Source organism: Paramisgurnus dabryanus, chromosome 10 (genome assembly GCF_030506205.2).
Source record: "Paramisgurnus dabryanus chromosome 10, PD_genome_1.1, whole genome shotgun sequence".
Classification (NCBI taxonomy): Eukaryota; Metazoa; Chordata; class Actinopteri; order Cypriniformes; family Cobitidae; genus Paramisgurnus; species Paramisgurnus dabryanus.
Window position 1 is genome coordinate 13,085,029 of NC_133346.1, and position 27,977 is coordinate 13,113,005.

Below are 27,977 nucleotides of genomic sequence, written 5' to 3' on the forward strand. Positions count from 1 at the left end.
TAAAAGGTTATATTTTTCTAAAATTACACAGTGATGATAGTGCCTTGGTTTTTTGTCCATTATTTTAATGGCTTGTTTATATAATGATTCCAAGGGTCTTTTTGCGCTCTGACTTGCTTGAGACCAACTTGTAAAGCAATAATTAAAATGGCTGAATATCATGGAATGTAAAAAAATTAGTGCAGCTTCAGTTGACATATCATTTCGAATTGAGCAGAAATTTGCAAGATTAAACTTGATTATTTTACTTAATTTTTCAATATGGGCTTTAAAGGAGAGTTGTGAATCTATTACTAAGCCAAGATATTTATATTTATTTAAGATTTTTAATTTTTCTCCATTAACTATTATGTCTGGATTTAATGAAGCTCTATTAGTTTTGCTGAAGAACATACCTACAGTTTTTGAAATATTTAACTGCAGGCAGTTTTCCAGCAGCCAAGATGTAACATAAGTCATTGCTTTTGTGAGTTTATCTGCAACAATATCTTTAGAGCGACCATGAACAAATAGAACGGTATCGTCTGCATACATTAAACATTCTACTTCAGAACAAACATTAGGCAAGTCATTGATATAAAGACTAAATAAAAGGGGCCTAAATAATAGGTGATGTTAAATTAACCCAACGGCTGGACTGGTTTTCTTTTGACCGAATAATCTTGCATTTTTAGAGTGCAGTTTAGCTTTTTTTATAAGAATGTGTGGTGTTATGTTTAAAGAACTGGTTTATGCAGCTTTAAAAAAGTTTTTTGTGTGTAAATCTACAGTCCAAAAAATTTATTTTCAACCAGCGTTGGATCAAAAAGGGATGAACCTAACCGTTGGATTGTAATTTAACTGGGTTCTTTTAAACCAAAATGCTGGGTTATTTTAATTAATGTTGGGTTTAACCCAGTGTTGGGTCAAATAAAAATTGTCTGGGCTCATTTAAACCAATAACTGGGTTTGTCCCATTTTGATCCAACATTGGGTTAAAAATAACCCAACATTAAAAAAAAAAAATCTGATACATTTCACATTTTCTTTTCTTTTTTTTAGGGTGGGACATTGAAAAGTTAGACACTTTTATACTTTTAGTTAGAGACAGTTAGAATGACAATAGTAAGGTTAATAAATAATTAAATAAGTACTTTTAATAGACTCTGAATGCACTATTTAATCTCCACACCTAATAACCTTACAAAAATACTGTTTTGTTTACATAAAAGATTCATATGTAACAATCTTGCTTTATTTCTTTTTTGGGCAATTTCAGTGTAGGAAGTACAGTGGAGTCCTCATATGGGCACTTTAACCGAAATAGCGCACCCACACCAACCAAGAGCTGACACGAATACAACGTCACCAAAGAACTTTGTTGTTGCTTGTGAGGGAAATTAAAGCTGATTTAGCTTCCCAAAGAACCCAGCATTATGGAAACAATGGATATAGTTTGTTTATCCGAGGTTGCTGCAGAGTTGTGCATGTGTGTTTGTTTAACGCTAGATATTGTTGAAATGGGGCGGTCGCAATTGGGTCATGAGTTGCAGGCTGTAAGTAAAACTACATCAAATGTCTGCATTTTGTTTGCAATCAACACGTAAGTGCATATAATGTTAAGGACACGAACATGTAGTGAATCATAAGTAATCAAAGATAGTGCGATAATGTTTGTGTTTGTTGCTTGCTTGTGACTCGCTCTGCCCGCATTATGCCTCCAGGAGCTCGGGCTTATTAATAAAGACTCTTTGAATATATGAAGGATGTAATACTACTCTATAGGTACTTAAGAATAACATTAAAGGGGCAATCAGTAGGATCTACCCCCATCTAGTGGTGGAATTGTATTTTGCATTCAAACGAACAGTGCTTACTAGCTCCTCCCCTTTCCAAATGCGTGTTGCAACTACGGTAGCCGTTATGTAATCACTGATCTCCTTGTCCGTTGCAGCTGGTTCACGTGTTCTGAATGAAAACGCGTTGTGGAAACGCGTTGGTAGGCAAGTGCTTTTTGTCCCTCTCTGCTATTATAGTTTATCAATACGGCGGACCGATATGGATGCCTCCTTGGACTTACCCGTTCAATGTAAGTAAAGAGAAGAAATTCTAAGCTTACAAAGAAAAGTCAGATCACTGGCAGAGGTCATTTGACACCAACGAGGACATATTTATGAATAAAGACATTGATTTTGATTAATAAAACACTTAAAATCCTACTTATTGCCCCTTTAAGCAGAAACAGTCATCTAATGGTCAAGTTTTTATTTTTTTTAAATAAAACATCATCTTGGAAAATTCTGGTCGGTGTACCTTTATTTTTAGGTATTGCTTTTGAGTCACAGAAGCCCATCATGTATTTATAGAGTTTATTTGCGGCATCCAATAGCCACATAGAGGCTAGTGGGCTCGTGACTCGTTCGCTGTCGGTCATCCTGACTTCAATGAAGGACTGACGATTTATCTTGCCTTTTGGTTTTTATTTAAACACATAATTAGACCTGCATTAATACAGTCAGGTTCTGTCTGGATTCTCCAGAATTAAATCTATATTATGTTTGTTCATTTAGGGCAAAAAAATTTACAGTTCACACAATTATCATATCTTTTTGAGGTATTTTATTTGGTTCAAATTTTCAAACATGACAAAGCAAACATTACACGACAAACATCACCTCACTGTAATTGTGCTAGTTTAAATGACTCTACACAAATAAATACAACCATACATATAGTGTACCTCCATACATTTGGAAATGAATCACTCAGACACACATATAGGAACCTATGAGTTAATTTATAAGATAATGGACCATGGGAAGCACTCTTTCAAAAGATGCATGATATTCCTGAACTCAGACCCTCAGGCCAACCATTCACCCATACAGTACATATGCTTTCAGTTACATTAATGCAGGGTTTTTCTCAAACTTTATGGTCAGCCGAAGATATTTTTAAATACATATTTTATTACCTGTTATTGAACCTTTATCTAGTAATTTCTTTTATTGGTACATGAAACTTTTCTGCATGAGTTTTTCAGTTTTCTTTTGGCCTTTTGCATGAGTTCAAGCAAGCCTTAGTACCTGTTTTATTTGAATTTTTGACTTTATAACATTACTTATTTACATTTAATGTTTTGATTGAAAGTAAACAATGAAATGTTTTTCAGCAACGAGTTTGAGAAACCCTGCATTAATTTTTAAAACTGTTTCATGGTGTTACCATCAGTATGACCCAAAGACTTTGTGAGGTGATACTAATGTGATTTCTTCAATTGTGGTTGTGACTCTTATTATTGTCTGATACATCTGAATGGCTTCTGGGTGTGCAATGCAACCTTTCCAAAGTGCTGAGGGAATGTGTGTAAGAGGAACATCAGTCCTGTGGAGTCCTACATATGTTCACTCTGTTAAAGAAGAAGTAATGAAAAAAGAAGAAAAATATAAGAAACGTCACTTGATCATCATTACAACCCTTTATAAAAACTGCATTTTTCTGTGACTGTAATGATGATTTGTTTACCTGTGGGTTTGGGGTGCATCAGGGTCAAAGGGAGCTCTACTGTGACATCACTGGAAGGGAAAAGAAAAGGTTACATGTAGCCTACTGTAATAAAACGAATGTATTATTCTCTTTATTACACTGGCTTTGTTTTTTTACCTTGCTGTCAGACCTCCCAGCAAACTATGAAATGCAAAAATCAATAAATTAACATGCACAAAAAAAAGTCTATTAGTGCATCAAGATTAAATATTTAAAAGTTTTCAGTATTAATTATAAAAAATACATAATTTCATACGAAGGTCCTTACCCTCCACCTGAGACCATGAGGTTAACTTTGATCTTGTAGGACACTAGGATTCCCAACATCTCCTTATCCATCCCTGGTCTTATACTGAGGACAAGAAGTTGCGGTGATTTGTGTTTCACATTTTTGCTTTTATTGTAAACAAGAGACCAAAGGCAGACAAAAAAATGGAAAAGCAGCATTGTGTGATGCTGATAAAACACTTACATGGTGGTAGAGGCCAAATTTGTGTCCTCATCCTTAAGCCTGCCGTCCAGCGCCAGGCCACGTTTCTCCTTATTGTTCGCCAGCAAAGGAGTTATTGTGAGGGTGTTTTCAAAATTGGCATTGCCTTCTATGGTTTCCCTATATAGTTTAGAGACACAACATGTTAGGGGCTTTGGCATACATGCAAATCTACTACAGAAGAAAATAACACTTACGAAAACTCTTCACACAGCACATTTTTGGTGTATTTGTCAGCTGAATAGAGAACGACGTCTGTGGTTTGGTCAACTATGAGAATAATGGACACAGCATCAATTAAATTATGTACTTTATAATTGTGTATAGTATTTAGGTATAGTGTGTATATATATGGGTCCTAAAGTAATTGCAAATATCACATATCCAGCAGATTTACCAAATTACAAAAATGTACATGAAATTTATACACTTTAGCTTCTTTCTCACTTTTTCTTTAATGACAGCATGAACAGGTTTGTGCAAAATCACACATTTTTTTAGAAAAAAAGAGCAGAATTGCTGCTTTATCATTTTATATAATCTTATAAAGCTTTGCATATTTTCAGGTTTAAATGTAATTTCAAATCACAAAAGCAATCCCTAGTTCTCACTTGTAACTTTGATTTTCTTCACAACTTTGTTGGTCTCGTTCTTGACATTAACTTTGATAGGGATGGGATCACCGTGGTAGTAAATCTGTTATTTATCAAAGAGAAAAAAAGACACATGAATTTCATCTGTTTGAGTTGGTAAAAGCAGGCAATAACGTTCAACGACAACGCAATGCATTGGCTCAGAGATTACATACATCCTTGTCCAGAGACGCCTCCAGAAGGACAGGCTTATCAGACATCATAAAGCTCTTGCAGAGTTCGGCCTTCTGCCCAGATCCCGTGTTATTAGGAGCAAACTGGATCTTACGAATGACAAGGCGACAAGTGTCCCTGTAAACCAAAAGAAAAATAAATGTAGTGACAGTTGTGTATAGAACCGTAATTTGAAGAGTTTAAAAAAGAAGACACACTTACTTCTTGTCAATTTTCTCATCAGGGTCTTCAGCTGCTTTGGCCAAGTAAGCTTTGACCTCAAAGTCCACACCGCAAGCCTGCAACGAACAAATGACCATGAGTAATATCTATTCAATGCATTTTTATTCAACAATAATGTCGTCCTTGTATTATATAATCTGACCTTTCCTTTGTCATCCGGGCCAGGTTGAAGGGTAACAGAGCAGGGAAGATTGGTTGGAATCTGAAACAAACAAAATTCATAATTTAAATTTTACTAAGTGGTTAGTGCATAGACCAATGCATTGAGCTGTGATGCTTATTTGGGGTGAAGCAGCCCCCCATCATTGTCTGTTGTGACTTACATTAAAAGTAAAGGCATGACCCTGTTCTCCAGCTTTCTTTAGGAGAGTATCATGCATCTCTGTTAATGTGGGTTTGTGTCCTGCATCAGGATACAACTGTATGTGCTGAATCCAGATGTCTTTTCTGAAGGAGAGTCCGATCACGTCCAGATCATCACGACCGTAACGGAAGGCACAGGCGAGCTGTACCCAGACTACAGAGAGGAAAATAATTCATTGTTTTATTCAATAATCCACCTGTTTTTGAAACATGGATAACCTACATTTAAAGCAATAGTTACAATTTGAAGATTAATATACACACCACACAAGTTATTATATTATATAGCTGTTGAAAAGAGACCAAAGAGTATTGTGGGTCCTAATTTAATCTTATTTTCTACATAAGAAATATTACAACTGACAATACCTTTTCTGTCCCCAAGGTCTGTAGGGTCAATTTTCAGAACACCATCTGTTTAAATAAAGAAACAGAAAAATATGTTTCATATATTAATGATATTAGAGGTTGTTTTTCAATAATAAATCCCAACTTTACTTACCAACAGCATCCACAGTGTCAATATGATCAACATAGTCTCTCTTGCCCAGGTAGAGAGTGAGCTGTGGGGAAAAAATACAATTAGTGCTTTACACACATAGATTTAATGTAATATGGAAATTAAAGCAATATTTTAAGTAACAAACAATGAGAGCTCACTCGTACCTGGCCATTTCCACTGGTCTTTTTGTAAACCCTAGATAAAAACGAGAGATTTTGGACAGTGTTGATGTAAAATGGTAAACATTGGAGCCATACTTTGAAAATAAAACTAGCAAGTAGGCTATAATCTAACCTGTAGCATCTATAAAAAAATAACTAGCATTGTTGAAGTCGGATAGGGTGACTGTTATTTGGTCTGTCTTGGTAGCTTATGTGGGCACTTCTACTTTAGGCAACGTGACTTTGCAGCTTTGATGTTTGTGTCACCGAGCATTCATCACATTGATAAAGCTTACTATTTTAAGTCATTTTAAAGCCAAGCTCTGGACTAGCCTGTGCTTTTAATCCAGGCTCTATGAATATAGGCAGCTTTACTCCTAGGGATGCCTGGTAATTGATTGTGACTGGCGGCTTTTATCACGTTTAGACTAGACTACCAGGAACATTCTCCATTTTAATCGCAGTTCGGTACATTTATCTTTTATTTATACACTTTAAAGTGTTTTGTACACATATTTGCAGCTGGCTGCCGGTAACTTACTGTAGATTTAAATTTATGTTATTTACTGGCAACATTTTGTTAACAAGTTAAATGAACATTAAACATTTACAAGTCTTTGTCTTTACAAAGTAAAACTTAAATAACAGCCTCATTCAAAGCATTCTGGGAACCAGAAATCATCAACAACCTTTTTCTGTTTTTTGCTTCAGATTTTGTTTCCCAGAATGCTTTGCATGAGGCTGTTATTTTAGTTTTACTCTGTGCAGACAAAGACTTGTAAATGTTCATGTTCATTTAACTTTGAACAAAATGTTGCCAGTAAATAACATAAATTTAAATCTACGGTAAGTTACCGGCAATCAGCTGCAAGTAACACTGTCATTTCTACTGATTTTTTTACAGTAAGTCAGTAAAATATGACCATACCAAGATTTTGAGTACTACAAAAAGTATTTTCCAACAAACTACAATGACAAGCTATATTTTTGTTGAAAGCACAACTAGTACAGCAAGAAATTAAAATGTAAGGCTATCTATAAAGACATTTTTATTTATATGTGAGCAGCAACATTTCTAAAAAATAATAAGTTAAAGCAGAGGAAAACTTACTTGTCTGACATTGTAGGGATGTTTCTCTAAAAATAAATGAAACAGAAAAGGTGAATTTTACTGAATATTAAAAAAAAGATACATTTGATCAGTGGTCAGTGGTGATATTTAAGGGTTTCTCAATCGAGTGTCTGTGTGCTGTGTTATCAGAGTAACTGTATGCGTAATCTCAGTGTTTGTCTGTCCCCACCCTTCATTGAACCCCACTGTGTGTGTGTGTGTGTGTGTGTGTGTGTGTGTGCATGATGTGTGTTGATGCACAAATGTCATGATAATCTCATCCAATAGGATTACAATTCGTAATTTTCCCTGAGCCAAATCTTGGCACAGAGATAAGCCTGTACGCCATTGCTCAATCCAGGGGACGCAAATGCTTTGCAATAATAAACCTCTTTCAGTATGCAAACTTAACCAGGCATTAAGCTTATTCTTATGGTCATTGGAGGATGGGGAGAATATATTTTGGATGAAACTGACAGTCTGAAAACACATGAAAAAAAAACAGGTGCACCCAAAAAGATTTTTTAAATATACAGAATTTTGGAGAAACAGGTCATATTTTCCTTTCAAACCTAAAACACATTGCTGCTATTCTCTTTATATCAATATAGTTGATTGAATGGGTCTCCATATTAAGAATCTGAATAAAACCAACATCAAATGCTTAAGCAAAAATAATATAAAAAGTGAATATTTTATTAATAATAATTTAAATAAGCAATTAATAAATAAGAAATAATTTTGATAATTATTTATAAATAATTCATTCAATATTTCCCCAGGTTACAATTTACCGCGCTCTGGAATTCTTAATTCTGATTGGTCACTCGCGACATCATGTTCATCCCGATAACGCTGTCTAAACTGATAACCGCTCATCCGGGCACTGCGAGTATGCTATTGTATATTTGTTTCAAGTATCAATCCGCTCTCTTTCTTCATGGCAGTTTACAAATAAGGTAGCCTAATAAAATATTTCAAATCAATACTTCAAATTATTAACTTATGTGCATGGCTTTTGCGTCAAATTCTGCAATAAAACAAGCTGGATGTACATTATCCCTTAGTAAAAATGTTGGTTTACTGAACCATGTGCTATCCTATGAAAATCTCACCTGTTCACTGAAGATAACCGCGATCTGTTGATCCTCTCTGGTAGGCCGTCTGCTGTTGTCAGAGAACGCGAATGAGACGCGAAGGTGACGCGTTTTATACTCGCACCTTTGCCCCATCCCCTACCTTGTGCCGTTGTTTTTGACGCCACTGTCTCTCAGTCAATCCAATTAAACACTTAACATGCTATTTAAGGCTACAACCTGGTTATAAATAAAAATGGGGAATTATAGGCTACCAGAAACTTGATCAATATAAATATTGCGTGGTTTGCCTTTTCCTTATAAGTATTTAATAATTGTATATTTATATTCTAGTCTATAACTTAGAATGAACCAGTAGAGAACAAGTCTGGATGTACTTTCAGTAATGCCCTACCAAGAGTGCCAAAAGTCAACTGTTAAAATTATTTGTTTATTGAAAATTTGTCCTGGGAATTTGTCCTGGCACTTGTTATCCATATACATCTAACTTTTGGCCATTTGTATGCATTAGCCTAAATATTTTGAATCAAAGTCTGTAATGTATTATATTGCTGCTAACAGTGTAAAAACTGTGAAATTGTATTAAAGCATATTTCTTAGTTTTATGTGTGCTTCACAAAAAAAAGATACAGAGACCCACTTTTTACATCAATTGCAGTTATTTTTATTTATTTTTTAATGTTATATATATGTAAAACATTCCAAAGTCAAAAATCAGTTGCAATGTGATGATTGGTGCATGGGAGGGACACTTTTGTAAATAATTACTGAATTAAACAAGGGTTGTAATCTCACAGCAAAGTATTTTAAACAACCAGTAATAAGTACAGTGTAATACCTAAACATAGGCAACATGGGCAATTACCATGTACCTAGAAGTGCCTTTCTATTGATGCTATATACAAATTTAGTTATTAAATTTAGTTGTTTGCTTATTATGTAAAATATTGTATCCATTATCTGTGTTTTGCTCTTTTATAAAAGAGATAAGAAACACAATAATCTGTCTCTACAGTAAGCCGCAGTCACAAGTTTGATTTTTTATTTTATTTTATTTTATGCTACACTCTAAAAATGGCTGTGTTCTGTCCAATATTTATCCATTATGGGTAAAAAATAACCCAGCCATAAAGGGGCACACAGATGAACCATGATGCTGAAGGGTAATGACATGTGAACGTCCCTCTCTCTGCTTCTGATGGCCCACAGACTCGGGAACCCAGTGACCCCATGGACACTTCCTAAGCCTTTTCTCATTTAAAGGGTTGTTGTGAATGTTGGTCATTCAATTGCTTTTAAATAATGAATACTATATTAGCATATATTTAGCTTATAAAATATAGGTTAATTTAGATACATATAATAATGAAGTAAATGAACAATCTGTTTAAAATTGTTAAATGTTAGAAAAGATTTGTTGGTTCTTATATTCTGAATAATAAATACCCTGTTTATTTACAAAGATCTGTTTTACCGGGAAATGATAGTCCAACGAAATGTTGTTTATGTAAAAGCTTTCCACCAATCCTAAGAATCAAGCAGTCAGGTGGTGCATGTCTCAGTGCTGCAAGAACTTTCAACCTAAGAACATCTGTTGTGTGTAATCGACTTATGGCTAAGCATTCACTTAAATAACTACACTCAAGTCAAAACATTAAGGAAAGGGCATAATGTATTTATTTTTAGGCTGCCAAAAGCTGAACAGATGATCAAAGCATCATTTAATGTGTAGGTTTAACTGATTTAATCAAAGCAATGAAACTCTTTCTGACTACATTTATATTTAAACAATTAAATCCAATAAAATGCATTTAAAATTATTCAGTTTTACAGGAAATTAATAACAAATTAAGGGGCATTAAAGGTGCATTTCAGGTGAAATTAAAGACTTGGATTTAATCCAAAGGCAATTACAAGAGAGCTCAGGGACGTCTGTGATTACACTGTAGAGATTGAGTGTGGAGGTTTGTTGAGAAGAAGGTTTAGCGTTGCAAACAACAAAAATCTCAAGAGCATAGTTCAGATTAAATGACAGAATTGCATAAAATGACAGTATTATGGATTATTTTGCAATGCATGCTACAAATACAAAAAGTTATTAGTCAGAAATGTAATTTTTAGTCATTTCATTGGTATTTAACACATTTGACTGACTTTCCCTGCAAAACCCTGCAAACATGTCCATTTCTAAAAAAAGTCTTCATCACAACTTCCAAATAGCAGCAATTTCTGGTGACTGTTTACCTGATTTTGGCACAGATTGTTTTAGAGTTTAATCTCTCTTAATCTGTCTACACTCCCACGTTGTCTGTAATGGGATTGCGTCTACTGAGCACAGACGATGGATTCCCTCTTCATTAGAAAGTGTTGGCTGTCCTCAGGAACAAAACCAATGTCTCTTAAATGAAGTAAAGCACTATGAACTTTGACCTGACCTTTAGAAAATACTCAAGGATCTTACTGGCACGTTTCAGGGCTTTCATGGCCAGCAACTTTGATTAAGGTTTTAATCTTTGTTCTGCACATTCAATATGACAATGGTGAAAAACTGAAATGACAGATGGGGCTTTTACATTTTTATTTTTTGTGCATTTGCTTAATTGTTGTAGGTGCTACAAAAGATCAGACTTTAAAAAGACTGAAAATCAATAAAATGGTTTAATTTGTTCTCATTTTATAGTTTTTAATTACTTTGTGATGAATTTGTATTTTAAGGGTATTCAGTTTTCAACATAAAAAAAGTTTAATAATGAAAAGGAAATCTGCATGCACTGTTCTTATCCCTATACTTATCCCTATATTTATAAAAGATAAAATTGACAAAGGTTCGACGAAAAGATCTTCATAAGACAACATTAGAAAGTTTTTCAATTTTCAAAATTGTATCCAAGGATGTACTGAACAGCCACTAGTGCCCCCTGGTGCCGTGTACCTTTCATTTATTCACTTAATTATTTAGCAGCCCTTGTATCCAAAAAGACATAATGAGGAATTATTCAACATTTTATCTCAAGCCCAACTGTAATGTGTTTAAAATGATTCAGACTTAATGTAATTTAAGTCTAAAATGATTAAGTTTTGAAAATTAGGTCTAAAAATTTTGTGATTGGCATGTGGGCACATCATTTTCCTTACAGGGTTGGTAAACATATAGATAATGGCATATGATTTGTGTAAAAGCAAGAACTGAAAATAAGTTCAAAACATCAGATATGTTTGTTTGCCAGAATAATACAAAAAAAGGATATAAAACAATATATTTACGTACAACATGTGTTATCTTTTTTAGATAAATTTCCTTTTTAAACAACTTATGAGAAATAAAACATACAATATTAGGAACATATTTTAAATGATCTCCTTAAGACTCCTGGTCTAAAGATAACAAACTGATGTTGTGTTACTTTTGACATCACACGACTAAATGATGTCAAACTACATATGTACAAAGTAAACAGCATTCTACTGTAGTATATTATAGTAATTACTGCCTTCTGTTAATGCAGACTATAGTATTCTGTATTAGTGAACATAAAAACTGCCGTACATACGGTAGTATACTTCAACATTTACTGTGGTATGCTTTACTATGTAACATTAAAGTAATAGGATTTTAGTACAGTTTACTATAGAAAATACTAAAGTATACTTTAGTACTATTATTATGTGGATTGTTAGAGACGTAAAGAAGCGTGAATTGCGTTTAGTTGTCGCGTGCGCATCGATTCTCTGTCCATGGTGCTGAATTTTAAAACTCGCGTTTCCGCTGACCATAAGATTTGCAATATCATAAAATCTGCGTTTTAAGTGAATTACTCAACAAAATAGCAGTTTTTGGTTAGATTTCGTTCAGCGTTAGAGTGCCATGTAGGCTATTTTAGATTACACAACAATGAGAGTGTGGTCAAGGTGTTGTCGGCACTGCAGCATCCCTTCTGCGGCTGCTCGATGCTGCTGCTGCTGATAGTCCCGTAGACAAAGTCATGGACGGAGGGAAGTTGTGAGGCCGAAAGGTGGGTTTACATCCCCACGAAACGGGCACAAAACGAAACGATGGCGGAAGCAAACCCATTCAAGGGTCTGCCCCGGATCCAGAGAGCTGCGGTAAGATGGATTTGTATTATAAGTCATCTGTATATCGGACCGGTTTTATGCTGCGCTGGCAAATGTTTCTGCGGGTACATGGGTGGGAGTCCCCCTGATAGCAATAAGCTCCGGGACGGATCCGCAACGGATCCAGACCGGAGCTGTCGGCTTCGGAGCAGATCCGTTGCAGATCCGTTCCGGAGCCTATTGCTATCAGGGTGCGCTACATTATTGCAAAACTCTATAAACAAGATTATAGGACGTTTATAATGCTAGTTTTTAGTTCGACTTGGAATGATTACTGCACCATGTACAGATCATCAATGGTGTGTATTTAAATCCCCATTTTATATGAGCTGTCTCAATGTGGCGCATTACATACATTTAACAATCATTTTAAGTATTTTTAAAACACACCTTGGCCACCCTGCTGTATTTTTGCAGGAGCACAGCACTTTTAAGCATGGGCCATCACTGACGCACTAAAAATAGATCGCAGATGCTTTTGTCTGTCCCATATTAATGATTACGCATAAGCTATACGTGCAGTGTGACTAAGTGTAATAACTAACTAATTGTGGATAACCATCACACTTATCAGGGTGAGAAGTCTAAATGTCTGAGTATCGTGGTTAATTGATCATCTGTCCATCAGAAGATGTAAGACAGAGAGTCGACAGCACTTATGCTTCACGTGTCAGCATTTGCTAGAGCCCACAGTCACCAAATCCAGCTTTGGATTTACACAGACATTAAATTTTTTTGTTTTTTTTCCAGAAGTATAGTAGCTGCTTGCCTATCAGAGTGAGTTTTTTGTTACCCACATTTAAAAAAAAGTGTAGTATACTTTATGATTTACTATAGTAAACTCTAGTAAAATTATTCTAATGTATACTATTTCTATACCGCTTATTAGGGTACTATTGTTATGCTAAAGTATCTTTTATGATATAGTACAGTATAATAATAATTATTATATACTACAGTACACAATTTACTAAAGTTTACTATATACTAAAGTATATTACAGTATTTGTTGTGTGGGTGTGAATACTGTATCACGATTTAGACATTGTATGTGTATTTATGGTGACAGGTGGGTGTCTAGATTTCTACATTTTTCATGTTAAATACTCACTTTGGATAAAAGAATCTGCTATGCATATAAAATCAAATCTATCTAAATATTAAAAGTGTAAGGAGGATGATATATATAATGATGTAAGCCAGCAGTAATAATCACTTAAGTTATTTTTTAGGATTATTCTGCAAATATCTAAATTTTTTACATCTGAAATAAGTTAAATAGCTATTCAAATGTGAACTGAACATCTGAAATGTGTACTTCAGATGTCTTTCCCCGGACATTTGCACTTAGTTTTGGTGCTGGGGCCCAAAACTCACCAGACCACTGGAACAGACCTCGGTTTCCGCTTCAGTCAGGACGACTTTGCCCTCAAGATGCCGGTAAGAGTAACATGAAAAACAAGACCTCCATGCAAAACGAAATCCTATTATTGTACAGTTGTGACAACAATGTATATATTTTAAGCATTAGAAGGCAAATCAAACATCAAGTGCAGCCATTAATTCAAATCACATCGCCCTAATTAAACTTGATATTTCATCTAGTTATTTGGAAACTCAGAATGGTGCCCTTTAAAGGCCATTCAACCCTTACAAGGTTGACCTTGTTAATCAGTGGATTGTTCCTATTAATATAATTTGACAGGAAACGTGCCATGCTTAATTAAATCCCTGCCTCTTGTCTGCCCTATTCAGATGGTAATGCTGAGCTCATTGACAGACCTGCTACGCTTCATTGATGAAAATCAACTCAGCACTGAGTTTGGTGGTACGCTGGAGCAGAGCCACAGTGATTGGATAGTTTTGCGAACAGTAAGAATTTTATTGTGTGCTGGAGCAACACTGAAACAATGAAACGATTATACCAAAGTTGCATTATACACTCTCAGAAAAGGTAATCACTGGGTGGTACCTTTTCAAAACGTACACTTTTGTACCTAAAAGGTGCATATTGGTGCCTCAGAGGTTCCCATTGGTACCTTAGAGCTGAATACTGGTAGCTCAAAGGTACATACAGGTATAGCTGTACCAGATATGAGGTTCTTTTTAAGAAATAGCGTCCCAGTGAAAACTTTGGACCTTTGTCTGAGAGTGTATGCTATACAGACATAATAACTTTTTTTTTTACTTTTCAATACTGATAAGAAATAATACCATCTACTGAATAATATCTGTTGACTTTTTAGATCAGAATTCATTGACCTACAATTATAAATGCTGAGTAATATGTATATGTTTTGCTTGTGCTGCCCCCTGCAGGCAATAGAGAGTTTTGCAGTGACTGTAAAGGAGATTGCTCAGCTGCTACAGACATTCGGTACAGAGCTATCTGAAATTGAACTGCCTGATGAAGCCAGCGGCATTGAGTATTTACTTCGATCACACACTGAAAAATACAGACAGATGAAGGTATTGACATACATAAGCTATCTATCATGCTCTCTATTGTTGTACGATATGGTGGTTTCATAACAAAGTGTATCAGAGTCAATGAAGGACTCCTTGAAACCATATGAACGACAATGAGATATCTGCTTTAAAACAATGACAGGATGACATCAGGTGCGTTTTGAGGGAAGGCCGTCAGCTACTTTCAAATCTTGAGGCATCTAAGGCAGAAGAGGGGGCTGCAGCAGAAGATAGAGACATCAGCCATGACAAAGAAAGAGTGCAAAGGTATGAAACTCATTAATTTGTGCTAAGGCAACACTATCGTGACCAAATGTCCATAAAACATTGTGGATCTAAATGGTTGTCATCATAAATTTTTGTCTTTAAAGGCAAACACCACCGTTTTTTTATATTTTACCATGTTCTTACTTCAACTTAGATTAATTAATACATACCTATCTTTTATCAATGCGTGCATTTTATCTTTGCACAGCGCGTCGTGAATGTGTTAGCATTTAGTCTAGCCCCATTCATTCCTTAGGATCCAAACAGGGATGAATTTAGAAGCCACCAAACACTTCCATGTTTTCCCTATTTAAAGACTGTTACATGAGTAGTTACACGAGTAAGTATGGTGGCACAAAATAAAACGTGGTGATTTTTTATGAGAAAAAAATGAGAACTATATTGTAGGGCGGAAGAGCACTAAGTTTGCAGCACTTTGACCTCTGGTGCAATAACATCATCACTCCTGACTTGGAAGTTTGAGCGGGAGGGGGGAGTTCACAGGAGTGATGATGTTTTTTTCTGCCACCATACTTACTCGTGTAACTCCTCATGTAACAGTTTTTAAATAGGGAAAACATGGAAGCGTTTGGTGGCTTCTAAATGTTTGGATCATAAGGAATAAATGGGGCTAAGCTAAATGCTAACACATTCATGATGCGCCGAACAAAGATTAAGTGGACGCATTGAAAAAAGATAGGTATGTATTAATTAATCTAAGTTGAGTTAAGAACATAGTAAAATGTTGAAAAACAATGGTGTTTTCCTTTAACTTTGAGTTATACACAGGTTACATAATGTGTTTGTAACAGAAGTGTATGTTTGGTTGACCAATTCGGATAAAATTGTGGGTTTTTGTGTTATACACAAAAGTTGTCACTTTTTAAGGACCTAATATGTACCATTTGGATACAGATGTACTTTTGAGGTACCAGTATGTACCTCTGTATGGTACCAATGTGCATTTTTTAGATACAAAAGTATACTTTTTGAAAAGGTACTGCCCCGGTGATAACTTTTGTACCTTTTTGTTCCTTTTTGTCTGAGAGTGTAATGATACCCCATTTGTCACTTGCAGGCTATTGGCACAGCTGAGGGACATGGAAATGGCTTTTGATGGCTTTTTTGAGAAGCACCACCTCAAACTTCAGCAATACCTGCAACTGCTCCAATATGAGATAAGCTTTCATGAGGTACAGATGCTGTGAATCTAATTTAAATCAAATTACATAATTTGTTTTGATATAACATAAAACACTTTATTTATTCAACCTTTTCCTTCATCATTTTAGTAAATGAATCCAAATTATAAATTAAACAGGTAAATCTAAAATAAAAAAATTTAACAGTAGTGTTTTTCATTAGATGGAGGACATTTTGGAGAAACTCAGTAAGCAGGAGAAAGCCATCGCAGGTGTGGGAACTACAGTAGCTCAGACGGACCAGTTACTCACAGATCTGGAGATGCTGGATGCCCAAGCAGAGGTCAAATATCTGATACTCTTTTCTAGCACTAAAGATTCATGAAGGGAATTAAATGAACCTTCTTTAATCTTAAGTAATTTTTTATTCTGCTGAACACAAAGATATTTTGAGCAATTTTTGTAAAACAAACAGCTTTGGAGCAGCATAGTATATTCTTTCCTAATATGGAATTTAATGGTTTTTCTGTGCAACTAAAAGGTGAATAAATGACAGAATTTTCATTTTTGGGTAAACTATACCTTTAATGCATTCAGTATATTCATAATTTTGGACCCACAGATGATGACATCTGCCAGTTTTTTTATGTTGTAGTATATAACACATTTACTTGTAGTATATACATACATATATTACACATAATAGACTAAAACAGTAGTGTTTAATTTCATTCTGTTGTACTTGCAGGAGGAAATGGGTCGTGCTCAGATTATTATACTGCACGGTCACCAACTGGCTGCCAGTCATCACTATGCTCTTGCCCTAATAGTTCAGCGCTGCAATGAATTACGACACCATTCTGACACGCTTACAACAGCCTTGCGCACCAAACGGGCCGCTCTCACGCGCATACGAGACCTTCTGCTGCGGCTGGAGGAGGTATCGACTTTGCAAATGCATGCATGCACTATCAAGCAAAATATGCAGTTATATATGCAGCAATATCGATTGATGTTTGTAACCTGCCTACAACCTATTCAAAGCATTTTTTTGTATGTTCAGACTATGCGTTGGTGCGATGAGGGGGCCTATCTGCTTGCTAACCAGCTGCTGGATAAGTTTCAGTCTAAAGAGGGGGCGCAGGCAGCACTGCAGGACATAGAGAGGCTGGTGGAGTCTGCACCCTCGGTCCTGCGGTCCAGCCCTGATATCCTGAGCCTGGAGTTTGAAGCAATACTGACACCTCAGCTGCAGGTATAGATGTATTATGTAAAGAGACAGAAGAATCACTATGGAGAGTGTTCACTATAGATTGAGTCTATCCTTTTCAATCATTCTGTCTTGTTCTCCTTCCATCAGTCTCAGATAGAGGCTGTCACAGAGAAGCTATCAACAGTGCAGGGAATGATCCAGAACAGACAGGCCTGTCTAAGGAAGTTGGCAGATATTCAGGTCAGACCCATACAGCCGGTCGCTCCGAGACCTGAGACCTCACCACGCTGCAAATCTCCACTTTTCTCTCCCAAACACAGTATGTCTACAGTGATATCATCTTAAAAATGAAACATGAATGCCATAACAGCTACACGAAACCTATTTGCTCACGGCTTTTTTGTCAGGCTTTGACGTGAACTCCAGTTTGAGGTTTTCTTTTGATCTTGCACTACCTGGTAAAAGAGCCTCAAGGAAAAATCCCAGCACGAAAAAGGTCTGATGATTATCTCAAAACACCTCTGTAAAATAAAAAATAAATAAAAAGTGTACAGAAATTCCAATTGCATGCAAGTAAATGAAAACACCTGTTACAAGCTCGTGCCATAAACACTCACTTAAAGGATTATTAGGAACTCCATACTAATACTGTGTTGGACCCCCTTTCACCTTCAGAACTGCCTTAATTCTACATGGTATTGATTCAACAAGGTGCTGAAAGCATTCTTTAGAAATGTTGACCCATATTGATAGGATAGCATCTTGCAGTTCATGAAGATTTGTGGGATGCAAATCCAGGGCACGAAGCTCCAGTTCCACCACATCCCAAAAATGCTCTATTGGGTTGAGATCTGGTGACTGTGGGGGCCATTTTAGTACAGTGAACTCATTGTCATATTCAAGAAACCAATTTGAAATGATTCGAGCTTTCTGACATGGTGCATTATTCTGCTGGAACATGGTGGTCATAAATGGACGGACATGGTCAGAAACAATGCTCAGGTAGGCCGTGGCATTTAAACAATGCCCAATTGTCACTAAGGGGCCTAAAGTGTGCCAAGAAAACATCCCCCACACCATTACACCACCAACACCAGCATGCACAGTGGTAACAAGGCATGATGGATCCATATTCTCTGTTTACGACAAATTCTAAGCTTGTGCAAATTGTAGCCTCTTTTTCCTATTTGTAGTGGAGACGAGTGGTACCCGGTGGGGTTTTCTGCTATTGTAGTCCATCCGCCTCAAGGTTGTGCGTGTTGTGGCTTCACAAATGCTTTGCTGCATATCTCGGTTGTAACGAGTGGTTATTTCAGTCAAAGTTGCTCTTCTATCAACTTGAATCAGTCGGCCCATTCTCCTCTGACCTCTAGCATCAACCAGGGATTTTCGCCCACAGGACTGCTGCATACTGGATGTTTTTTCCTTTTAACACCATTCTTTGTAAACTAGAAATGGTTGTGCGTGAAAATCCCAGTAACTGAGCAGATTGTAAAATACTCAGAACGGCTCGTCTGGCACCAACAACCATGCCACGCTCAAAATTGCTTAAATCACCTTTCTTTCCCATTCTGACATTCAGTTTGGAGTTCAGGAGATTGTCTTGACCAGGACCACACCCCTAAATGCATTAAAGCAACTGCCATGTGATTGGTTGATTAGATAATTGCATTAATGAGAAACTGAACAGGTGTTCCTAATAATCCTTTAGGTGAGTGTACACTTTCAATGTAAGTACAAAGTATCGTAACGATCAGACCTTTACCTTCAATAAAGCCTGTCCTGAATATTCCAGTGCTGAACTTTCAAAGGGTTTGGCTTTTTTGGTTCCTGTAGATAGAAGTGATGCACGACTATGAGGAGAATCGTAGCTGCCTCTCTTACGGCCCGGAGGGAGTTGAGAACCCCGACCAGCACAAGCGGTGAGTATCCAGGCAGTATCACATCTAAAAGGTCTGTTCATTAATTATGTATTTCGACTGAACTTCTTCTGTGTGTCTGTTTCTCACCAGTCTTTATCCCTTTCTATCCTCATCTCTCTCCATCTCTTATTTTCCATGCATCAATGTTTTTTCTCCACCCTCTGCTTCTGCAGCCGTGTAATGAAAGAGTTGATTGAGACAGAGAGAGTCTATGTGGAGGAGCTGCTGTCTGTTTTACTGGTAAGGGTTTAACGAATTACATTGAAATAACTGTTGTGACGTAAATAAAGTGACGTAATGGCCAACGTATGGTATCCTATACATGGGGAGCAAATGATGCTTTCATATCTGTACCTTAAATGTTTTTACATTTGGACCATTGGCAGCTCATCTCACTGGTAGAGTATAGTGCTGACAACAATACAAAGGTCATAGTTTTGATTCCTGAAGAAAGCACATGCCGATAAAATCTATAGCTATGATGGACTGCAAGTAGAGATAAATGCATAAATGTGTGGCCAGGATGGGCCAAACTTTAAATGGGGTGAGCCAAGATCACCAGTTTACCAAATGCTAAAGTCATGCTATTATCTAATCCTGTGTTTTAGGGATACAGGGCAGAGATGGATAACCCCTCCCTCTCGAGCATACTGCCATCTGTACTGCGAAACAAAAAAGAGGAGCTGTTTGGAAATCTGCCGGAGATCTATAAATTTCACAGCAGGTGACGAATGTGCCCACACACGTACACACATGCGCACACATACTTACACATTCATATTCATTTTTTTTTTTTGCAGGATATTCCTGCAGGATCTGGAAAGCTGTTTGGAAACTCCAGAGAGAGTAGGAGCACGATTTCTGGCAAGGGTAAGCATAAAAATCAGATTAGATTTCAGTATTGACAAATGGGTATAGATTTAAATGTGGACAAGAAGAGCATATTTATGTTTTTTTTTAAGTGGATAGTTTATGGCTTTTACAGCAGTAGGTCTCTATGAACTACATATCCTCAATAATATCCTAAATGATTAATATGATGCACTGAATTAATGCAAAATTATTTATTATTGTATTATTATTATTATTAGCAATATAACTAAATAACAGAGCAGTTTGTTGCATAATACATTGGCAGGTTGGTCACACATACTTGGGCATCAACAACAAAAATATGTTTCCTGTTTAAAATTTCATACACATTTATTATTAAGCGCTTGGATGCACTTTGTGTTTGTAAAGTTTTTCCCCTGCGGTCCAATGCCCTATGAGCACAGACTCTATATTTGTGGATCAGGACTCGAGTTAAGAACTACTGTAAAGATTTTCCATTTTCCTGTCATTGTTTGCAGAAGGAAAATTTTCAGGTCTATGAGCGCTACTGCCAGAACAAACCGCGTTCAGATGCTCTCTGGAGGCAGTGTTCAGATTCTGCTTTCATTCAGGTATTTTTGATCACGCTTCACCACAAAATGATAATTGATGGACAAACGTACAACACAAGAAGGTCTTTAAAATAAAGATGCTTAAAAGGTTTTTCATAGCGATGCCATATAAGAATCGTTGTTGGTTCTTCAAAAAACTTTTTTAGTCAAAGGTTCTCAGAAGACCCATTTCTTACCTTTTTACTGTATAATTTTAAGAACACTCTTAAAGGCAGGGTGCATGATTTTTGAGAAACACTTTGGAAAAGGGAATTGGGCCGAGTACCAAAACAGACTTCAGCAGTAAGGGGCGTGTCTACTAACCGACATTGTTGCCTGGGTTGCGTATGTGAGGGGCGGGTCTATCAAAAGAAGGTCCAGATTCTATTGGGGTATAGAGTGGTGTGTTTGTTTAGGTGATTTTAAATGTCAACATTGGCTTTCAGAGATCATGCACCCCGCCTTTAAAAATAAAGGTTATTAAAAGGTTCTTCACAGCGATGGCATAGAAGAACCTTTTTGGTTCCACAAATAACCGTTTATTTTATACATTTTTATTTAATCTGACCTTGAAGAACCTTTTGTGAAACAGAAAGGTTCTTCAGATGGTAAAGGTGCTTAAAAGAACAATTTAGACAGAAAAGGTTCTTCAATGGCATTGTGAAGCACCTTTTTTATTAGGGTGTGAACCTTTGTTCACTACAAAGAATACTTCAGATGTTTCTTCAGATGTAAGGTTCTTTATGGAACCATTGTGACAATTATTTTCTTCTATGGCATCATGAAGCACCTTTATTCTTGTACTGATGATGTTTACACTTCTGTTTTTCTAATATTTTAAATCTTTTCTTATGTAGGAGTGCAAAAGAAAGCTGGATCACAAACTAGGACTGGATTCGTATTTGCTAAAGCCTGTTCAGCGTTTAACCAAGTATCAGCTTCTTTTAAAGGTGCTGATCCAAAAGCAAATCAATACACTTTTTTTAAAGAATTGTCAAAATATGTATCCCAGTAGGGCTGTACCCTTTCAAAAAGTACACCTTTGCACTTAAAAAGTTCATATTATTACCTCAAATATATTACCTCAGTACAAAATGTTTACATACATTGTAAAAAAATACACTGGATTTACTTAAAAATATAGTGCATCATTTGTGCATCCACTTTTTTAAGTAAGTTTTAACTTGATTGTATACATTTCTTAAATTTCCATGTGAAACTTGCTTAAAAAATGGATGCAAAAATTATGCACTATAATTTTAAGTAAATCCAGCCTTTATTTTTTTCAGTGTATTTGTAATGGTATCTGGACCTTTTTGAGAGGTTTCTGTCCCAGTGACCATTTTTTCTAACAGTGTACCATGCAGTACAATTTTAATATCAAATGCTTTCAAACTGCTCTTTTACAACTAAACTTTCTTTAACCTACTTAAAAAAAGTTTTTAACTGCATGTTTAGTTATTCCTTTCTTTCCTATTAGGAACTACTAAAACACAGTTCAAACTCGCAGTATGAACGTGAGCTTCAGGGGGCGCTAAACGCCATGCTGGATCTTCTCAAGTCTGTCAATGACTCTATGCATCAAATTGCCATCACTGGTTATGAGGTAACATGTAACACAAACAACTGTATTTTTTTCCAGATGCCTGATGAATTTTGAATACTTACATGTGTTGATTTAAATCATGTTCTCTGTGTATATAGGGTGAACTGAGCAACCTGGGTCGTGTTCTGATGCAGGGGTCGTTCAACGTGTGGATCAACCACAGGAAAGGGGCTACACGGATGAAGGACATGGCTCGCTTCAAACCCATGCAAAGACATCTGTTCCTGCACGAGAGAGCTCTGCTTTTCTGCAAGAAGAGGGATGAGAATGGAGAGGGAACTGATCGAACGGCATCTTACAGCTTTAAACACTGCCTGATGGTGAGAGAGAGATTAGCCATTTAAGTCGTCAATATGTGGATTTGTACTTCCTTAGGCATTGTACTTACATTTCTCATAATATGGAGCAAATTTCAACCTTTTATAGGAGAAACACTAAGTCTTTGTTTGGAATGTATGCATGCTATACCTATTTTTTCTTCAGTGTATAGTATGCATGCCTCAAACAGTATACGAATGAATGTATAATTTCCTGTTTAAGACCTGGCTTCTCTCTCTTATATGCAGATGAGTGCGGTCACTATCACCGAAAACATCAAAGGTGATGTGAAGAAATTCGAAATCTGGTACAATGGTAAAGAGGAGGTGTATGTTGTTCAGGTAGGTCGTTTTATCTCAAATGCTTCTCATGACCGTCCAAGACCAATATCTTTCCATTGATAAAAACTTCTCAGAAATCACTTTTTACATCGTGACCTCATATATCTGTCATTTATTAATTTTGCAGGCCCCTACAGTTGAGGTCAAGATCGCATGGCTTACTGAGATTAAAAAAATACTCCAGCAGAAGTTTGTTAAAGGTTCCAAATATTTTTTTCTCCATTTTTTAATATGTTAAACGTGCTTTTGTTTCTTACTGTATATTTCTTACAGGGGATTCTCACTTTTGTTTAGATGGTGAACAATTGCTATTTCCACCCTTGGCAGACAGGTCTCACATCTCTTTCATTGTTTCTGTAGTGTGAATGTACTTTAATTTCCCTTTAATGCATCATTGTGCCGTGGTTTTGAAGGATATCTAAAAATATGATTTTTTTAAAACAGTTTTGGCTTATTATATTTATAAACAGTGTATGGTTTGATCCCATCTGCATGGTAGATGTAGTGTTTATCCATAAATATAACACATTGAAACGACGCATGAAAACCTCCTTATTTCTAAAACCGTAACTCCGTAATTTGGTCAAAGCTTCAGCTAAAATACAAGTTTTAGCTGATAATCCGAAAGGAGAACCAGAAAAAAATGCTATGTGCAATAAATGACTGTAAGGGTTATTCATTTTTATTTTTAGATTAAATATCTCAATTGTACATTTTAGTCAACCCAATGTTCACAAAACCTGATTCATATGCAGAACATTTCTAAAAGGCTAATGAATTCAGTTTTTTTCTGTTTATAAGCCTACGGCTAGCATAGAAAGCCAGTTTTACCAGTTTTAATATGTATCAGTTAGTAAATATATTTCATGCATTAGAAACATCACCTTTAATGTATGCATTGTGTGAACTAATGTGGGCAGTCATTTGTAGCACATAGTACTTTTATATCCCGTAAAGTGCCTTTAAATATAATTTAATTTATTTAAAAGATGTGTAATGCAACAGGCTTGGGGTCAATTACATGTTATCTTATTGTATGATATAATATTATAAAAATTCAATTTACCAATGGAAAATCACACAAAAAAAATTTATTCTACTGTATAGTATTGACCGCAGTCCTGTTGTTGAATATCCTGCTCGTGATAATGTTTGATATTGGTTGTTTGTTTGTTGTGTTTTTGCCTTGTGTGTTCCTTTGTGTTGGTCGGTTCATCGGTTGGTGGGTCAGTATGAGGCATATGTCCGTGTGCATGCCCTGGACTTCCACACAGGTCACTGGCTGCTCAGGTTGTTTTGATGTCCTTCCTCACAGCAAGCTTCAGGGGGCGTCGGTCAGCTCGGAGGAGGCAGATTCAGACCAGGCGAGTCTGGTTCTGACAGACCCGGTCATCGTTTCTCCCCGTCCACGACAAAACAACAACCGTCGCAGTGAGTCATCCATGAGGGGAGAGGCCATTTTTTTGGCCTGTAGTCTTGGTAGGAGATGGAAAATTTATAATGACATTTCACAGTTAAACATAATTGGATTTTGCATTTCCATATATTCAGTGAGCAGATTTTGGGAATGAGTTTTATATTATTGTTTGAAATTGAATGGCATGGATATGGATGAACAATTGTTTATGGTTTTAGGCTGGCCTGGGACATCTCACTCAGTGGACATCTGTGAGGGTTTAGAGGACTGGACCACTGACCTGTCTAATATCTCAGACTCTGATGAAGATGATGATGTCCTGCTGGTATATATATATATATATATAAATATGCTGTTTTGCTATTATAATGCTGTATTAGGGATTTGGGTTTTTCACAGTAAGCATGATTTACTTTGACTCAGTTTTATGCCGATTGCTGCCTTGTAGGTTCCTGGAAGGTACAGAGCAATGGTGGACCACTTAAAATGCGGGAAGGATGATGTAATCATCAAAAGTGGTGATGTCATTCACGTGCTTCAGGAGAATGCCATGGGTCTATGGTGAGTCTTTTAGAGCAATACATCATTTTTTATTATAGTATATTTTAATAGCAGTCTGCTATTAGACAATAATTCCTTCTTTATTTATTTTTACTTTTAAAGGGACATTCCACTTTTTTGAAAATATGCTCATTTTCCAGCTTCCCTTAAGTTAAACATTTGATTCTTACCGTTTTGGAATCCATTCAGCTGATCTCCGTGTCTGGCGCTAGCACTTTTAGCATAGCTTAGCATAATCCATTGAATCTGATTAGACCATTAGCATCGCACTAAAAAATAACCAAAGTGTTTCAATATTTTTATATTTAAAACTTTACTTTTCTGTAGTTACATCATTTACTAAGACCGACTGAAAATAAAAGCTGCAATTTTCTATGCAGCTATGGCTGTGAACTATACTCTCATTCTGGCGTAATAATCAATGACTTTGCTGCTGTAACATGGCTGCAGCAGGCGTGGTGATATTACGCACTGCCCGAAAATAGTCCCCTTGGTTACTTTCAATAGCAGGGGACTATTTCAGGCAGTGCGTAATATCATTACGCCTGCTGCAGCCATGTTACATCAGCAAAATGTAACCTGTTCATCCTAACCTTATAAAAAAAACTAAATGAATAAGGACTATAAAAATATCAAAACGATAATGACTATAATTCTCACAGGGATGTTAAGAATTTGACACGCGGTGGTGAGGGCAAAATCCCCATGGATAAACTGCTGAGAATATTGGGAGATGCGGGAAGAAGTCCATCCATTAGGTCAGGAGGTGAGATAATGGTGAGTAAACTTCACAGGCAAAATCTTATGTCACCTTCTGATGTACAATCTCAGAAAAAAAGGTATAAAAACAGTAACTAGGATGATAGTAAGGTCCTAAAATCAGTGGCGGCCCGTGACTGCTCATCCGAGGGGCGCTAATTCAAAATAAGTGTTCGGAGTGTCGTGTGTTGCTTGCTTTTTTAAAATATGTGTTTGTTGCGTTGTGTAAACCATGTGCATTACGTGTTTAATAAGTGCGGCACACGCGTCAAAACCATTTATGATAAAAGAGACGCTCACGTTCACAAAATACACGCAAGACACTCACTTAACAGTAAATTGTGATTACGCATGAGATTATGCGAGTATCTGGCAAACGCATGCGTATCTTTTATCATAAACATGTTAGACGCGTCTGCAGCAGGCACTTATTTTGACAAAACATGTGATGTACACAGGATTTCTCAATGCGCAGAACACATATTTTGAAATTACGAACCACACATTACAGGCTATATACATGTTGTGACAAACTTTGCATCGAGCGCTGCCACTGCCAAAAATGCATAATTTAGTTACAGAAATGTATACATTTGGTAGCAATACGTACTTTAATGTACTAATATGCACTCTTTAGGTACAAATGTGTACTTTTCGAAAGAGGTGTACCTTTTTCTGACTGTGTACTGTATAAAGCAACTTTTAAAATTTGTAGGTAATTTAATCAACCACAATGTAATAACAATAATATAATCTATATCATAACAATTATTTTGGCATCCCTACAACCACTCCTAATCTATTATGTTTTAATATTATTAAATAATTTTTTTAAGTAGTCAAAGAATGAGTTGAATGAGAATGATCTTTGACAGCAAGCCAAATATGTTAACTCGAGTATTTTTTGAACTTAAGTACAGTATAATATGAAGCCTAAGTGTAATGGTTTTTTTTTTGTGTGCTTTCATAGGTACGGGAAATATAAACAGCATCTAAGAACAACCACATTAACACAAAGCTCTCAACATGTGACAAGCCTAAAGGCACTAACTGTCATCCAGGACCGAGCCCAGTCACGCCACGTGACGCACACATCCACACAAGAAAAACAGAGCCGTCATGAGAGTTCCCATCTGCCATTGTTTTGGATTTTGAATTGCATTAGATTTAGAAGCAAAACGTTGTTTAGAAACACTATGAACCACATTGATACTATAAAAAGATTTTCCTCCTGCAACCATGAAGACAGACATTTGTTAAGCACAGACTCCAGCACAGACTTCAGATCCACTTCATTCTTGGAAATTACCATCAACAAACTGTGCCATAACACGTGATATAAAAACGTAATTTGAGCATTTAGCAAAGTATTTAAGTGTATATACTATGGTGGTATAGGGTATAAAACCAAGGTAATGTCCCACTGTTGGCTCAGATGGTTACAGTGGGCGTGCACTTGTTTTAAAAAGCCATTAGGAAGCTGGAATGGACAGCAGCTGTGCAGTGGATGAATGATAAACATCAGTTAATACTCTATGGGTCGGTTTCCTGGACAGGGTTTAAATTAATCCATAGGCCTTAGTTATAATAGGACATTTAAGTATTTTTTACAAACATACCTTACAAAAAACAATACTGGTGTGCATCTTGGGACAAATAAACGGCACTGATATATGTTAAAATATGTCAGTGCGAGATGTTTTTTTTTTTAAATAAGGCAGCTCAAACATGCATTTTAATCTGGGACTAGGATAAACCCAGTCCACGAAACTGTCCCTATGTGCCAAAACGTAACATTCCATTTCCAGGTTGATCTTAATTTCTATTCGTCTTCTCTGTAAGAAATATTATTTCGGAGAGGTTTATTTAATAATCAAAAGTGATTTTTTTTTAAAGCTTTCATAAAATCACGCTGCTTCTTTCATATGGTCCAAGTTAACTGTTTGTATATGTTTATATTTTTGAGACAGGTGTGATATGCATACGTTGTCAAAGTGATTAAACATTCAATGGTTTTAACCAGCAAGCAATTTTGCATATAAAAGACCTCTAATAGCCATTCAATCACAGCGCAGATATCTAGGGTCCGTCAGTGAAAATTTATTTGACATCTAACCATTTCCCCCT

The 27,977-nt window shown here is 36.3% G+C and overlaps 2 protein-coding genes across 5 annotated transcripts; one reads left to right on the forward strand and one right to left on the reverse strand.

Moving 5' to 3' along the window:
• Positions 1–2,628: 2,628 nt before the first annotated feature.
• On the reverse strand, positions 2,629–8,455 carry arr3a (arrestin 3a, retinal (X-arrestin)). The gene is made up of 16 exons (XM_065256353.1): positions 8,317–8,455; positions 7,202–7,227; positions 6,094–6,124; positions 5,930–5,990; positions 5,797–5,841; positions 5,388–5,581; positions 5,207–5,266; positions 5,044–5,120; positions 4,824–4,959; positions 4,627–4,711; positions 4,213–4,285; positions 3,998–4,135; positions 3,794–3,877; positions 3,643–3,666; positions 3,505–3,554; positions 2,629–3,388 (listed from the first exon to the last, which is right to left on the reverse strand). The coding sequence occupies exons 1-16, from the start codon at positions 8,431–8,433 to the stop codon at positions 3,384–3,386; spliced, it is 1,206 nt and encodes a 401-aa protein (XP_065112425.1). The 5' UTR covers positions 8,434–8,455; the 3' UTR covers positions 2,629–3,383.
• A 3,557-nt stretch (positions 8,456–12,012) lies between these two features.
• On the forward strand, positions 12,013–27,869 carry mcf2b (MCF.2 cell line derived transforming sequence b). 4 transcript variants are annotated; one of them, XM_065258031.2, is made up of 27 exons: positions 12,013–12,402; positions 13,735–13,851; positions 14,167–14,283; positions 14,731–14,880; positions 15,023–15,147; positions 16,226–16,340; positions 16,513–16,632; positions 17,038–17,229; positions 17,353–17,544; positions 17,650–17,821; positions 17,910–17,998; positions 19,339–19,424; positions 19,598–19,664; positions 20,033–20,148; positions 20,225–20,294; positions 20,777–20,869; positions 21,706–21,798; positions 22,329–22,454; positions 22,553–22,774; positions 23,021–23,113; positions 23,241–23,313; positions 23,387–23,444; positions 24,345–24,544; positions 24,749–24,855; positions 24,979–25,091; positions 25,754–25,868; positions 26,821–27,869. In XM_065258031.2, exons 1-27 carry the CDS (start codon positions 12,352–12,354, stop codon positions 26,833–26,835), a joined length of 3,087 nt encoding a protein of 1,028 aa, XP_065114103.1. In that variant the 5' UTR covers positions 12,013–12,351; the 3' UTR covers positions 26,836–27,869. The 4 variants fall into 4 exon arrangements, with proteins under 4 accessions (XP_065114103.1, XP_065114105.1, XP_065114104.1 ...); XM_065258033.2 differs by having other exon boundaries at positions 24,429–24,544; XM_065258032.2 differs by having other exon boundaries at positions 23,408–23,444.
• Positions 27,870–27,977: the final 108 nt, after the last annotated feature.

Bases quoted from the DNA above. Each gene is read 5' to 3' on its own strand.
- mcf2b (XM_065258031.2), top strand. From the start codon at position 12,352: ATGGCGGAAGCAAACCCATTCAAGGGTCTGCCCCGGATCCAGAGAGCT. The intron at 14,284-14,730 runs GTAAGAATTTTA...TGCCCCCTGCAG, and splicing joins ATTGGATAGTTTTGCGAACA to GCAATAGAGAGTTTTGCAGT. The intron at 17,822-17,909 runs GTATGTCTACAG...CTTTTTTGTCAG, and splicing joins ACTTTTCTCTCCCAAACACA to GCTTTGACGTGAACTCCAGT.
- arr3a (XM_065256353.1), bottom strand. From the start codon at position 8,433: ATGGGGCAAAGGTGCGAGTATAAAACGCGTCACCTTCGCGTCTCATTC. The intron at 7,228-8,316 runs GTGAGATTTTCA...ATTTATTTTTAG, and splicing joins CGGTTATCTTCAGTGAACAG to AGAAACATCCCTACAATGTC. The intron at 4,960-5,043 runs GTAAGTGTGTCT...TTTGGTTTACAG, and splicing joins GATGAGAAAATTGACAAGAA to GGACACTTGTCGCCTTGTCA.